This window comes from Lepisosteus platostomus, chromosome 26 (assembly GCF_059453375.1).
Source record: "Lepisosteus platostomus isolate fLepPlt1 chromosome 26, fLepPlt1.hap1, whole genome shotgun sequence".
Lineage (NCBI taxonomy): Eukaryota > Metazoa > Chordata > Actinopteri > Semionotiformes > Lepisosteidae > Lepisosteus > Lepisosteus platostomus.
Genome location: NC_142636.1, coordinates 4,700,702 through 4,717,258, shown reverse-complemented (window position 1 = coordinate 4,717,258; position 16,557 = coordinate 4,700,702). Strand labels below are relative to the sequence as shown.

At 37.5% G+C, this 16,557-nt stretch overlaps 1 protein-coding gene across 2 annotated transcripts in view; it reads left to right on the top strand.

Annotated features, from left to right (window-relative positions):
* Positions 1-16,557, top strand: part of LOC148639748 (NLR family CARD domain-containing protein 3-like) — a 98,008-nt gene that overhangs the window by 43,457 nt on the left and 37,994 nt on the right. For both annotated transcript variants that reach the window (XM_088620910.1, XM_088620911.1), the window contains 3 exons: positions 3,838-4,011; positions 9,799-9,960; positions 13,480-13,653. In XM_088620910.1, coding sequence (XP_088477036.1) covers positions 3,838-4,011; positions 9,799-9,960; positions 13,480-13,653 — 510 coding nt within the window. The remainder of the gene's footprint in view (positions 1-3,837; positions 4,012-9,798; positions 9,961-13,479; positions 13,654-16,557) is intronic.

Here is a 16,557-nt window from a genome sequence, read left to right as displayed (position 1 = left end):
AAGTCAGGAAAATATACTGTAGATCTTTTAAATATAATGCAAATACACTCAAGTGGTACGCATAATTCAATGCACATGAGAAACAGCATGTCAGACCATTTTATTCTGTGGTAATATGCTGGTGAAATAGTAATAATAATAAACCTGGAGAAAACAAACATTTATTGAAAATAAAATACAAATAACCAGTACAAACCATTGAACAAAATATGTACAACATATGGAATTAGATAAACATAACATGAAAAACATATGTACAAAACTATGTTTTCCAGAAGTCTATGTTTTATACTCTGAGAAACCCAGAATGCTAGCCCAGTAATCTGAAACACTGAGCAACACCTAAACGGGTCAAAAAGAGAAAATACAACCAGCATTCTAAATAAAAAAATACTGCTCAGTGCTAAATTTTCCTTCTTACAGCATGGATGCCCACAAGTGACTGCAAATCTATCTCCTTATTCTAAGGACACATAACCAAACTAGGTGAGAACACGCTTAGTCTGAGAATTCCACAATAAATGGAATCCAGCATTTCTGCCGAGAGTTCTCCCAGAGGAATTAACTCATTCTGTACAATAATGGAAAAGGGAAATATTTTAAATTTTCAGACCCTTGACATGTACGGCTTGGCAAACCAATACTTTTTTTCTAAAATCTACACATGTTTCAGTACTTTCTGAAAGAGATCAAGGAACATGATTCAAATGTTTAACTAAATCAAATTATACAGATTTGTATCCTGGCTTAAAAGAAGGGCACTTGTAAGACAGTATCAACACTGTATCAAGGTATAATGAGCTCTAGAAAAGAAACAACAGACTATTTAAAAATAAATTTTGTAACAGTATATTACAATTATCTACATATAATAACATCTACAGTACATGCTTATAGAAAGTCTACACCCCCTTGAATGTTTTACCTTTTGTTGTGTCAGTGCCTCAGAGATTCTTGTATTTTTGAAGATTTCTTTTCCTATTAGCTACATAACATACTTTACACTTTTAAGGGAAAAAATATTTTGATTTAGAAAATATATACAGTAAAATGTGAAACTGAAATAGCATAATTGAATGAGTTTCCAGCCCTTGAGTAACTTCATGGAAACATGTATAGCTGTGATTTTGTTGGGATAGGTCTTTACCTTGCACACCTAAATGTGACAATTTGTGACCATTTTCAATACAAAATTGTTTCTTGGGGAGCTTTGATGGTCAGCCATTCATTCAAGTCATGTCACAACCTTTCACAACCTTTCAGTTAGATTTTGGCTGTTACTCTGAGACAAGAACATTTTCATTTTTATTCTTTAGTCACTCTAGTGTAACTTTGTAAGTTTGCTTCAGGTCTTTGGCATGTAAAAGGTGAAATTTTGTCCCAGATTCAGCTTTCTTGCTGAGGGCACAGGTATTTCTAAAGGTATTTTCTTTATTTTGCTCCATTCACTTTCCCTTCTATCCTGATAAATGCCCAAATCCCTGCCAGTGAGAAACATCCCCTCAAAATGATACTTCCACCATCATGCTTCATAGTAGGCATGGCATTCTTTGGGTGATGTGCTGCATTGGGTTTATACCAAGAGTAAATCTCTTACCAAGAGTAATGTATGCAGTATCACTTAATTGCTTTGTTGCTTTTTTTCAGTAATGGCTTCCTACTTGCATTCCTGCCATAGAGGCCAGATTTGTGCTTAGGATATTTCCATGGCATGCTTTGACCAGTCAAAGATTTGACCAGATCTTTCAAAGTTGCCATTAGCATCTTGATTACCTCGCTGATCAGTGTCCTTTTAGATCAGCCATCACATTTATAGAAATGACTTGATCTGAGCAAGGTCTTGGTGATCCTTTACAACTTCCACTTCTTAATTGACCATTTTGCAAGGGATATTCAAGGGATTTGAAACTTTACTAACCATTCTGTGATCTGTGCCTTTCCACAACATTGTCTCTGTGTTCATTTGAAAGTAATTAAAAAAATACATGTTGTATTTTAAATTTGTCATGTTGTCATATTGTTTCTGATACTTTAATAGTAACTGCAGCATGGTGGTACTGCCATTAGCATTCCTGCCTTGTAGATCTATGTATTCAGTTCTGAACATGGGGTGCTATCTGTGTGGAGTATATGTTCTCACCATAGGTTTCAAAAGGATAAGATAAAAAGGTCCAAAAGGATACTGGTAGGCTAATTTGCTTCTGAGGAGAAACAGGCCCTGGTGTGAGAGTGTGTATTTGTGTCTGTGTGTGCCCTGCAATAGTCTGGTGGTATTATTTGTCATTCTGAATTTACCTTTTCACTACCCAAAGAAGATTGATATGTGGCACTTGTAGTGGATTAGACGTTAGTCCAACAGTATCCTAATTTAATCTGCAAGAGAACATGTAATTGTTACGAGTTAAATGGCTCAGTATTCTGTTACGAGTTCGGTAACAGGGACCGAACGAGTGAGTGAACCCACTTGCAGGAGCGAACAAAGCCAAGTCGTAATCCGAAAGCAAACCGTAATCGTAGGAACGAGCCGAGAGTCCAGGGGAAGCCAGATATCCGAAAGGGTACGTGTACCGAAGCCGAAGAGTAATCCGAAGCCGTAGTCCGTAGAGCAATCCGAGAATCCAGAGGTAGCCAGAAATCCAAAACAGAGCGAAAGCACCAATCCAAGCCGAGATCCGAAAAGCCGTAGTCCAAAGGGAAAAACCGAAAGCCGAAATCCAAGACAAACACAGAGTAGAAGAAGCGCAACCAGGAAGCTCGATAGGGAAAACCAATACTGAGCAACAAGTTAGGGAAGGACAGGTGTTTAAGTAGGATGAGACGGGGGTGTGGTGGTGAATGGGAAAACTGATAGGTGAACTGATAGATAGGGGCTACGCCTATTTCTGCCTCCTCCGTTGCCGGGAGCCAGGGTTCGTAACAGTAATAGGTGCTGCATGCTGATGCAGCCACCAACCTGAACTGCTTAATTTAATCTGTTGTACTAGTTCTTTAAATCCACTTAATGTAGAATATTCAGATTCATATGGAGTCATATAACTAAAGGGGAATTGTATAAGATGAAAATAAAAATAACTGAAGTATAATAACTATAAAATAAGTTATTTATGAATAAAATATATTTATATAGCTGGTAGTGGATACTGAAAAACGTTACACAACAGTAATCAACCTTCATCATAAACATTTTTTGCATCTATTTTTCTCCCTCCACCACCCCCCAACATCTGAAGACATCTTTATTTATAATACTTTTTTCTCTTCCTTAATACGCCTCTTTTTCATTTCCTTAATACATCTCTTTCTCTTCCTTTACTTTCTTTACTTAACCATTTTAATTTCCTTCCACTCCATATATTCTATTTTTTTAACTCAGTCACTTGCTGCAGTTATTTTGAAGAACTTTTGATGTCCTTGTTTTAACTACATTTCCCATGAGCACTTGTTGTTGTTGTTATTGTAGGAAAGATTTAACATGCTAATTTAAACTTTATTTCTGATGATCATTTGCAAAGATCATTAATATCAATAAATGCATAACAAGCACATGCCACATGGTCTGTTATTTTTATTGTTTTATGTATTTTGTTGTCTGCTTTGTTAATTAGATTCTGGAAAAATAGACCTTGATGTGAGTGTATGTGTACTTGTGTCTGTATATGCCCTATGATAGACGGCCATCTCATACAGTATGTATCCCACTTGTGCACGTTGCTTGCTAGGATAGTCTCTGGCTACCCTGTGAGCTTGTATTGGATAAAGTAGTTAGAAAACAGATGGATGAATTATGTTGTCTTGAAAATATATTACTGTTCTGACATGTCATAATTTACTGTACAGGTTGGAAAGATGCAATCTCACAAAGGGGTGTTGTGAGGCTCTGGCCTTGGCTCTCAGTATAAACTCTTCACACCTGAAAGAGCTGGATTTGAGTAACAACAACTTAGAGGATTCAGGAATGAAAATGCTCTGTGATGCACTGGCGAATCCCTACTGTAAACTTGAAAAACTGAGGTGAGTATGAAAAGAAATAAGAGTGTTGAAGGGCTTTATCACAAGTAATGTGCCTGGCAGATTTATTATCCCTGATAATACATGGACAGTATTCAGTAACGTTATTGAAGGATATATGGATTGCATAGTGTATCCAACTGAAAGAATAAACAAATGTCATACATTAATCTTAAATGCACAGAGCAAATTGTTTACAATGTTGTCATAAACTCAGGAAATACAAGGGTGAGATTTATCACATCTTTCTAGTTAGTATTTTGTTAATTATCCTCTGGTAGACATATCACTTAAACAATTTCCTCTAGTGTGCTTTGAGGTTTTTGCACTTCTAGTGCCTTCAAACCCTTTTGTATCATCTTATGTACTGCTTTGTCAAGTTGAAACTACATATTTTTATTAGATTAGGTCTGGAGATTAAAATAGGTTGAGAATATTTATTTTGTATGCACTTTGTGTGAGTGAACTACTGGATGTTTTTGTGATTTTGGATATATGCTTTGGATCATGGTCATTATGGAATGTCCATTTCTTTCGAATTGTTTCTTACTAGTCCATGTTTAAATCATTAATGCTTTAATGCATGCAAAGCCTTTTTCATACAAAATACAAAAACCCATATCACCAAAAGAAGGAGGAAAAATTAGTGACATCATTGAAAAATAGATTGTAGTATAACTGTGCCAAAGTATGACTGGTCAACAAACCTTTAGAAACAAACATACCAGAAGGTTATTACTACACTGTGAGGTAGAAATAAGTAAGGAAGAGCAGAGTAGGGTGGAGAGGAGGTCAGACATTTTAATAATAAAACAAGCCCACTGTTGTACGTGTTGTAAGTGTCTCAACTCAGTTTAAGTTGTCTATAAGAAGTCTTAACAATAATTAAAATTGATCCAAGTCCAATCTGCAAAATTAGCCATCTAGAATGTGCAAGGTATCGGTAGGTACACAGCAGCATCAATTTTTAATGTTTTTGAATAATCTGATGCAGGACTGCACTACACTTTAAAAATGCCATGTGGCACAGAGAATCATTAAAGTACTGCAGCTGCATGTAGTTGTCAGACAAATTGGAACAGCATTAAATATTTATTTACTATTTAAAGCTTTCCTGCGCTAATCATACGGTATGCATACTAGTGAAAAACATTTTTTTTAAATACAATGATTACATTGTTTAGACAGGATGTTGTTACTACATTACTACCACAACTGAGCACATGAGACATAACAATACTATATGAGATAATACTGATAATACTGTATAGAATTATTAGTAATTGTGAATAAACAATACTTGGAAAACATGTTAATTTTTTATTTTAATACTATAATATATATTATACATTGGGGTTTTTAAAACGTACTATTTACAAGCAAATACTGTAAATAAGTTAAAAATATAAGTGATGGGGTTTTTAATTTGCTGTAATTTGTGCTACTGTATATCTGAAATTGTAACAGTAATTTCCAAGAGTTCTTGATGACTTTTAGGAACTGAACAAACATAATAACCTACAGTCCCACACACAGATTCTAAATACACAATACATAATTTATTGATATAACCAAAACATGCATCAAAAACAGCAAATTTAATATATATATATATGTGATGAACATGGAATGTTAATTGTTTAGTCAAGGATTAGAAATATTAGAGTTAATTTCAGAGTTAAAATACACATAGACTATAAGGTGTTATAGTCTAATTTGTAGGTTTTATCAGTCTCATATACCTAAATCACATTTATATTCTCAGACACATGCATTTACTATCATGATCTAAACATCAAACATGCATTTGCAAAAATAGTTCAACTCTGGAGTATTATAATGTGAAAAAATAAGTTAAAAAAAAGGTTTAAGATTTACTGTCCAAACATCCTTGATGAGTTTAAACTTTGTGCTTGTAAAACTGAGCTGGTGGATTGGTCCATGGCAGTTTGCACTGCTCTATGTTGGGAGGGTACCAATGCAGACAGAGGAGAGAGAGAAATTGCCCAGGAACTTATCTAGCAACGTCCATTGGCCTTAACATAGCATTTTGTTCACTTCAGTCTTTAAAAACATTCTGTACACAGTTAACCTTTTTGGAGTCTGGCGGCAGGGTTCTTCCTAGCTTTAGCTTTGTTCAGAACATGCTTGGATATTCCAGAAGTCAATAAAAAGAAAGAATCCAACTTCATAATTTAGTTGATCAGGTGGAAATAACAGTGGGTTTGCAAACCCAAGATTTATTGTTTCAGAGGTATTTTGGGTAGAAATCTATAATTTACTGACTGTCTTGGCCTGGCTACTTGGAAAAAAGTTTCAAGTCCTGACTCAGACTACTTGCAGTCACTTGGTTGGAAAAGTCAAGATTGCCTATTTAGAGGGAGAGAGACTGGGGAGTCAGTAGTCAACCAGCGAAAATAAACTGGGTTTATATGGGGCAACATCACAAGTTGGTGATTGGCTGAGATGTTATTGGGCTTGGTTCTGATATCCTATAGACATCCAAATGGTGGATCTTCCTTTGGATGGTTGACCATGCCCTGTAACATTAAGATCAGGTCCAGATATGCCTATGGCACTAGCAGTGGACATCCATTATGGGGAATACCGGGTCTTCAGTTCTTGTTATGCAGAGGACAGACTCATCTCCCTCACTTTCCCACACACAAACACCATTCTAAGGCTGAGATCACAAAGAAGGGTCCTCTATGGCTATATTCTTGTGCAGTTAGAAAGAGGAACCAGGTTGTTTGGTTAAGGCGAACAAAGATTATTAGAAATCTTTAATAACACTTAATTCTAAGTGAAATAACAAATACATTTTTGAGTGACTTTGTTGTTTACTATAAATTGCATTGTAGCTGATACAAGTGCTCACATTGTATATGTAGTATATTTGTATAGTACACTTAAGAGAGATCACTTGATTGGCCATATACAATTTCTTGTATTAGGAATTTGTCTTTTTCGCATGCCCCAACTTGCTATCCATGAGACACTGACACATAGAGAGAGAAGCTTGGGGTCAGAGCGCAGGGTCAACCATTTATATGGTGGCCCTGGAGCAGTTGGGGTTAAGGACCTTGCTCAGGGGCCCAACGGAGTAGGATTCCTCTGCTGGCCATGGGATTTAAACTGGCAACCTTCCAGCCACAGGCGCAGATCCTTAGTCACAGAGCCATCACTCTGCCCCTTTGTCTATTTAGGTCAGTATATTTAAATTGTTAATATTAAAATTTGCTGTTATATTGTTGAGGTATGCACCACTCGAAACTTGCTCTCCATGTCTGTGTGTCTCATGAAGAGAAGCCCAACAGGTGTGAGTCTGGTCAAGACCTGGATGGGAGACTCCTGGAAAAGCTCAGATTGCTGCTGGAAGTGGTGTAACTAGTACCAGTAGGGGAGCGCTCCCCATGCTGTCTGTGTGGGTCCTAATGCCCCAGTATAGCAACAGGGACACTATATTGTAAAAAAGGTGCCATAAGAACAGTGCATTAGGAAGTTGTCTTTTCACATAACCCAATGTGCTCTCCATGAGACACACAGGCAGAGAGAAGCTTGGGGTCAGAGATTTATACAGTGCTCCTGGAGCAGTTGGGGTTAAGGGCCTTGCTCAGGGGCTCAATGGAGTAGGATTCCTCTGCCAGCCATGGAATACAAACCAGCAACCTTCCAGCCATGCGTGCACATCCTTAGCCACAGAGCCATAGAGCCACCACTCCACCCCTTGAAAAAAAAGTAGAATAACCGGGTTGGATAAGAGAACACCCTCTTGAGTTAATACTTGGTGGAAGCACCTTTTGCTTGAATTACAGCCTTGAGTCTGTTTGGATACATCTCTTCCAACTTTGGACACCTAGAGGGAGGACTTTTTGCCCATTCCTCCTTAAAGAATTGTTCAAGCTCAGTCAAGCTGCATGGTGACCGTTGATGGACTGCCCTCTCTAAGTAATTCCAAAGATTTTCAATGGGATTTAGGTTGGGGCTCTGACTAGGCCACTCAATGACATTCACCTTCCTGTCCTTCAGCTACTGTAGGGTTGCTTTGGCGGTGTGCTTTGGGTCATTGTCATGTTGAAAGGTGACCATCTTCCCGTTTACAACTTCCTGGCTGAGGGCTGCAGGCTTTCTTCAAGAATTAGCCTGTATTTTGCACCATCCATCTTCCCTTCTGTCTTGACAAGTGCCCCAGTCCCAGCTGAAGAGAAACACCCCCACAACAGGATGCTGCCACTACTGTGCTGTACTGTAGGAATGGTGTTCTTTGGATGGTAAGATGTATTGGGTTTTCGCCAGATGTATCATTTTGCATTCTGGCCAAAAAGCTCAATTTTGGTCTTATCTGACCACATCATCTTTAAGGTGCTTTTAACAAAACATAAACAAGACTTGATGAGGCTTTTTTTAAAGAGGGTTTTATTTCTTGCCACCCTCCCATACAGGCCAGATTTGTGGAGTGCTGCTGATATTGTTGTCACATGCACACAATGACCAGTCTTTGCCATAAAGGCCTGTAGCTCGTTCAAAGTTGCCATCAGCCTCTTGGTAGCCTCTCTGATCTCCTTCTTGCTCAGTCATCCAGTTTGGAGGAACAGCCTAATTTAGGCAAGGTCTGGGTGGTGCCATACGCTTCCACTTCTCAATGATGGTCTTGACTTGCTCCATGGGATACTTAAAGCCTCTTAAATCTTTTTATATCCATCTCCTGACTTGTGCCTTTTCACAACTTTATCTCAAAGTTCTTTTGAAAGCACCTTTCCGCCCATAGTGGAGTATGTGCTTTGAAATGCACTTCCAAATAGTGGAATCCTCTAGAAATATCTGTTTTTATTCTGAACTAATCAAAATTACCAAAATTGATCACAGGTGGGAGCCAATTAGTTTGTTGTGTGATCTGTAAGGTGATTGGTTATACCTGAGCAAGTTTACAAATGCCATTGTAAGGAGGGTGTTCACTTATCCAAATAAGGTATTTTACTGTTGTAATATTAATTTTCAGAATATTTTAGAATTGTATTTTCACTTGGCTAATGTGGGTTACTGTGTGTAAATAAAAATGGAACAAGCCAAATTTAATTTGTTTTTATTTTCATAGTGTCATACAACAAAAGGTACAAATTTTGAAATGGGGTGGTGACTTTCTATACCCACTGTATAAATTTAAAGAATTAGATTTTGTATTTTGTATATTTAAGTATATGATTTTGATTTTGTATATTTATAAGTTTAATTTCTACTCTGGAACTCCAGCTAGATACAGAGTGATGAAAAGGTACACCACCTTAAGATTTTATGGTTTACCATACCAACCGCATTTGCCAAATAACACAAAAACTCTAGTGTCATTATTTAAAAAAACGAGCCAGCTTTCAATATCATTGAAAAAGGAATTAGCTATTGAATACTTAATTCTGTAACTTGTGGCACCACCTTTAGCAGCAATAAGTTGAATTAAACATTTCCTATAAGAGCTGATTAATTTTTTTTATCATTCCAGATACTTTACTGCAGACATTTGAGTTCTTGTCAGTTCTGACCTTGACCAGTGAAACAGGAGTTTATACGAACCTTTATGGATATCTTTAATAGCAAACGACTTAACTTTTTAATAGTTATTTCTTTCATTTAGAATCAATCATTTACGTCATTACATGTAAAACTGTATATGGTAGAGAATGGAGAAGTGTAGCACATAAGGTTCATAATGATGCTTTTTTCTGATTAAATATATCTTTAAAATACCATAAAATGCAAAATGAATGACAATACTATATAATATCCTCTTTACAGCCTTGAAAACTGTAATTTTACAAAGGACATCTGTAGTGATCTGGCTTCCGCTTTGCATTTGGGTCACTCAAAGATGAGAGAGATGGAATTGAAAGACAATTGCCTAGAGGATTCAGGAGTGAACCTGCTCTGCACTGGAATAAGTAAAATAGAAAGATTGGGGTGAGTAACAAAAAAAACAGAGCTGTTTACGCCTGGTTTTAGAGGGATGATATGTCTGCAGGTTTTTATTTTAAATTGGATATTGAAAAGTTAGCTGGATATTGGTTGAACTTAACATCTTATCCATGTTTTGGGTGTTTCCAGTTTAAACTGACAAATCTCCAGCTACAACTGACCTCAAGGATGACACAGCATTACATTAAATGCAATTTATCATTCTGTAGCTGTTTAATAGCAATGTAATAAATGAATAATGTTATAGTAATTATGCAGTTTTATTAGGTACATACCTACAATTGTAAATTGATTAATTCTAAACACACAGGAAAAAGAACTTATATCAGACTCTGATAGTGTTCACAGTTCACTGATAGTGAAATACAGATATTTCTGTAATTCTGAAGATAAATATTGTGAAAGAAAATATATGTTTCTAGCTAGAGCTAATATAACTGTTACAGGTCAGCTTTAATGAGGGAATTCAAATGTATAGTGATGCTATTTTAAATAAATAATTTACGAAGGATTGAAAGCTACATTTTCATAGGGGGGTTAGATCATTTAGACTAGTCTGGTACATGTATGTAAAGAGACTCACACTACTATCTGGTGCTGGACTGATGTAAAATGTTGTAAGCAGAAGATTTTTGGTGACTGAAGTCATCTAAGTAATGTGGGATAACTCTTTGGATTTGTTTTAAAGAAATTTTCCTTTTCTTTATTGTTTTTGAAGAAAAGATCAAAATCACTACAGTACATGTTGGTAATGGACTGGAACCTTTATTGGCAGCACATGTTGCCATGACTCTGGGCAGCAGAAAGTGGGAGATCTGAACAGGACTGGGTAGCTTTGGGGAGGACAGAGAAATCTAAAGGCGATGGGACCACACCCTATAGCACAGGCAGAATAGAGAGTGGGATAGAAAAGAAGCACCCCACATCATTGATTGAATGAATGTGAATGTTCTGAGGACTCATCAAAGAGACTGCTTGGGGTTTGGGCATGACAGGTGCTATTGTCTAGACCCTGTGTGTTCTGACATGGAAGTCTTCCCGCTAAAATAACAATTGTGGTCCCCAAAGCCTTAGGAGTGGTCTCTGCCCCATGGAGAAAGGGTTGAAAGTCTGAGGTGGGCAACCAGTCACCACGTGTTCAGTGAGCTACTGTATATACTGTATATGCAAGCCCATATGTGTTTTACAAGAACATGTCTCTTGCAAGTGCAACTTTTAGACAAACAGGACATTCTACCATGCTTTCTACAGTCAGAAAACACATTATTTTAAAACTAGAAACCAGCTACCTCAGCATTCAGACCATATGAGAGAAGCATCGAGGTACAGAAAAAAAAATGCCACCAGTGTGTGAAGTTGACCTCTGAGCTAAAGGAGTGGAGTAAGGTCCTTCAGGCAACAGCAAAGCAAAAGAAGATCCTGAAGTCCAAGATGGCAGCTTGTGAGTGTTACGCATTCCACTCGCGCTGCTCTTCCTTCTTGCATTCCCATGCGCACACCCTATAAAACAAGCTCACGCCGCAAGTAAACGCCAATCACCTTTCTCTCCCGTCTCTATTTTAGTTCTCCTTTTTCCTCACTTCCCCGCTCACTATTGCGGATTCTCTTCGAGCTCCCTAGTGCGCGTTTACCTCTTGCTTCTCTCCGGTTTTCGATCTCCTAGCCTGCTTCTCGTTTTCGGTTTCCCCTTGTGATTTGGATTGCTGCTTCCTCGTTTGTGCTTCCATGTTCTGAACAACTCGCCTGCTTCCTGGATTCGATTTCGCCTAGTGTTTTTTTGGATTGTTGCTTCCTCCTTGTCTCTCTGTGTTCCGACCTACTCACCTGCCTCCTGGTTTTCGTTTTTGCCTAGCATATCTGCTTTGTCTTTCTCTTGTCTTGAGTCCTGCATAGGATCCTATTGCCCTAGCAGCCCTATCTTACAGTGAGACGCAGTCCAACCAGTTGCAGTTCAGTAAGGTTGAGCTAAAATGGGTGAGCAACAAGCTGGTAATGTCACAAAAGTGCAGCTATGGTCTTCAGACTGACGTGAACAGCCTGTGTTAAGAATGCACAAAACTGGCTTGTAAAACAAGGGAAAAAAGAGATGCTTTGCTGATTGATGAACAGCAGCAAAAGAATGTGGAAGCCAAGCTGATGGCCTCTGAGATGCTGATCAGCCAGCTGCTGAAAGAAAACACTCACTGTAAAGTCAGATGAAGGAGGTGGGCAGTGAGTTGGAAATCCAGACAGCTGAAAAGGGAGGTTGGAGAGCAGGAACTCACCCAGTAGAAGACTGAGTCAAGGAAAGATTTTCCCTTAGTTTCCCCATAGAGTACTACAAGCTGGTTGTATAAATTAAAAAAGCACAAGATACAGTACTTTCAGCCAGAGAGCCACAGAAATTCAACGCCTGAAGAAGTTAAGATGCAAGAGATGCTAGGATAACTTCCAAGGCTGAGTGTGAGCAGTGTTTTCATGGAGGAAATAAAGCACTATAGAGAACCATTTGATCTACCAAGACAATTAGGTGGCCAAACAACCCATGATGCGTCATGGCAAAGAGATTTCACCATTCTCAACATTCTTCCCAGTGAAGAGTTGACTCAGTCCTTGGAAAGCCTGAGAACACATAGAGTCCTCAGGAAGAAGATGTCTTTTTCTGCCTTTCACACACTCCAATGACATTGGTCAGGCCTCTGAAAAGCCACTGGAGATTGGCTGGTATTACAAGCTGCCAAGACACAGGCTACCTGATGGCTCCTTCGAGAAGAAGAGTAGGAGAGGCTACCTCCAGATCCCTGGAAAAAGATCCAGGGATCTTTTTCTCCAGATCCAATCGAAAAAGAGTAGGATACGTGGCTGCCTTTGTCCCAATAGGCAAGAGAGAAGAAGCTCCAGGTGCCAGACAATGACAAAAATGCAATAGTGCATAGCTGTTGGTTATATAAGATACAAGTTAAGGCAATACCTTCCCTACAGTAACTGATGGATGAGGGGTGTATTATCAGGGCAGCAATGCCACTGTCCTTGTAGCCTGCTCCTTGGCAAAGTGAGAGACTGATCAATTCTTACAGAAAACATTTAATTCAAGTTTTTTGGTGTTCATTTTGTTAATAATCAAAGTTAATAATTGAAAATTTAAATAATGTGCTACTTTCCATAACAAAAATACTTTTTGTTATTGGCATTGTAAAAAGGTGTATACTATGAAACCTAACAAGGTCAGCCTTATTAATCTCTGAGTAATAAGGCTGAAAAAGTTTAGATTCAGTACATGCAAATAAATTAAATCTGCAAAGGTCATGCAGTCAAACTCAGGTTGAAAAGGAAAAAAGATTCTTGAAGAAGCCTGTAATTTTTTAAATCTAAAATTTACAGTTCAAGGACAAATTAATTGCATTTTGTTAATAATATTTTTACTATTGCAATGTCTGCAGAAATAGGTGAAAGGACTATCGTTTGCTTCTTTTCTAATGTGCAGAGTTGGGAGACTGAAGAAACCATGCCATTTTGTCTCTGTAGGCTATCATTCTGCGGAGTCACAGAGAGAGGCTGTGAAGCTCTAGCCTCAGTGCTCCGCTCAAATTCCTCAAAACTTAGAGAGCTGAACCTGAGCTACAATCACCCAGGAGATTCAGGATTGAAACTGCTTTCTGCACTTTTGGAAGATCCTAACTGTGAACTGAAGAAATTACAGTAAGTTCAGAAATATAAACATATTTCATGTGTCCATCCTTTGTTTTAAAGTTTGTTTCTTATTGCTTTCTAGAAAGACAAACATAATAGTAATACAAACATAATACTGCATAGTTGTACTACTAATAATATTTGCTTACTGCCCTGTCTTTCTCACTCCTGAAGAAGTCTCCATGGCCGAAACATTGTGTTTTCTTTCTTCTCTTTTCAGTATGGAATAAACCTATTACTTGTTCCTTTGCAGCCTAGGCATGCTGAAGCAGCTACCCACCAGACTAATAATAATATTGTCAGCTTGTGGGTTTTTTTTTCAGTTTGTAGACATTTTGCTATTTGAATGTAACATCAACTTCTCTACATCAAATGATGTGCAAAATGTTTGTCCAGCATGGAAATCTAAATATTTCAGATTTTATTTTGCACTTTTGATGTTTACTTTTCCTTCTATTTTATCCTTCTGTTTTGCTAACTATACCAGAAAATAGATTATAAATATGCAACATTGTGATAATTCACTAATTACATGGTTCATGGTTTAAAATGTGATATTTAACCAGCTAGTCCCTCCTGGGTATGGTTTGTTTGACCTTCTGCATCTCTCAGACAGAGGCAGGGGCATCATTGTTATTTACATTTTTTTTACAATTTAAGTCCCATTACTATACCTCCTCCCTCTTCTTTTGAGTGCCTTGTTTTAAATGTCACTATCCCCCAATCTACTATCATTGCCACAATTTATAGGCCATCCAAACCAAGCAAAGCCTTTTTAGGTGAGTTTGCTGATTTACTCTCATTTTATTGCCTTAAGTTGAAAAGGATCCTTATTCTAGGGGACTTTAATATACACATTGACTCAAGCTCATCCAGTCTGGCTAAGACTTCCTTTCTCTACTTGGATGTTTTGATCTTACTCAGTTTGTTTTTAGCCCTACACATACTGTAACAAAGGACACACCCTAGATTTAATCATTGCAAATTACTCTTTCGTCTCCCACTGCTCTTCCCTTGATCCAGGCCTCTCTGACCACTTACAGATGCAGCCATTCAAAATGGGTGAGGTATTTCGCGGCATACCCCGGTGGGCGTGTCACGGTATCACGCGGTATCACGCATTTCACGTGTGTCACGTAACAAACTATCCGGCGTCGCCTTGTAAAACCGCCAGGGGGAGCTTAACCTCTCATGTACAGCATTTGAGCCTTTAATTTTGAACTGTGTATTACAGCATGTTAATCATCAGTCATTAAAATGTTGGTATATTTTATGAAAGCAAGATTGCTCAGTTGGACAAAAGTACACAACCTACCTTTATCAGAAATATTTATGCATCAAAGCCTTTACTGAAGATATTACTAATAGTATTAATAATGGATGACTTTGGACAAGCTGTATACTCAAAGTATAATTTCTTTAGCACATTTGTACAAGCACTTGGAATCTGTCCAAGCCATACTTTGTCAGGCATTTTGTTTTACTTCAACGGGCATAAAAACTTCCTTGCTTTTAACAGGGCGTTTCATAATTTCTAGCTACGAAAATGATTTAAAATGCGACACCTATCATTCAACTAGAGCTTAAAATATCACAAGGAAAAATACACACCGGTATTCCATTTCTCCCTAAACATTGTAAGCTTCGAAGTCTTTAACTAACGTGATACCGGAGTCAACAAGCATACTTTTAGAATTTGATTAAAAGGGAATATAATATGGAATCGCGTATCTAAAGAATTTAATAACGGTATGATTATATCCGTGTACTGCGGCAGGGCTGTGTAGGGCTGTTTCGCCTGTCTGATCATGCGAGCTGTCTTGTAGCCTACTGGTCTAGGTGTGTGAATACCAGCTGGCAGGTTGTGTGTTCAAATCCAGCTGGTGCTGGACCTTTCATTTTTATTTATTTATTTATTTTTTAATCGCGTAACATAAACATATTACCGTATGCAAACTGTACTGTATACAGTATGTATATGTATATTTAATGTCTTAACTGTGCCTGTTTAATTGAATTTAAAAAAATTATTTAACACGAACATTAAGCTGTTTACATCTTCCGCCTGAGAACAGTCACCCGTTGCTACCCAATGCAGAATGGTGATTGGCTGACACCATCTGACACCCCTCTGATTGGAGAAAAAAGACGTGCTGGTTTGCTATACATACTGTACCAGGAAGAGGATTTCTTTCTATTCAAAACGTGTATTTTAAAAGTTTAAGAAGTAAAAACCTTACAGCGTACACAGATTTCTAAACTGATCAGGATCGTTAACTTTGTCTTATGCATAATAATGTTCACCGCTCTGTCCAGCAAATTAATAATAAACTTTATTTTATATAGCGTTTTAAACGAATAAGTAATTAGATTGCTCATAAACCTAATCACTTGCTTTTTCTTTTTATTTAGGCTCAGATTTCAACTATAGATCGTATTATTAATAACCATAATAACAACCAACCAACAAAAACAACCATATAAACATAATGGTGGTGCTAGACCTTCCAGTTTTATTTATTTTTTAATCGCGTAACATAAACATATTACCGTATGCAAACTGTACTGTATACAATATGTATATGTATATTTAATGTCTTAACTGTGCCCGTTTAAGTATTGAATATTCATATCTAATTTTACCACTGAAGGGAAATCTTAACATAAACATACAGTATATGGCTGGTCTCGGTACTTTAAAGAAAAAAATACATTTCTCCCTAAACATTGTAAGCTTCGAAGTCTTTAACTAACGTGATACCGGAGTCAACAAGCATACTTTTAGAATTTGATTAAAAGGGAATATAATATGGAATCGCGTATCTCAAGAAATTAATAACGATATAATTATATTCATGTTGCAAAAGAACTGCAACGGACATAAAAACTCCCTTGCATGGTTTCATTACGACC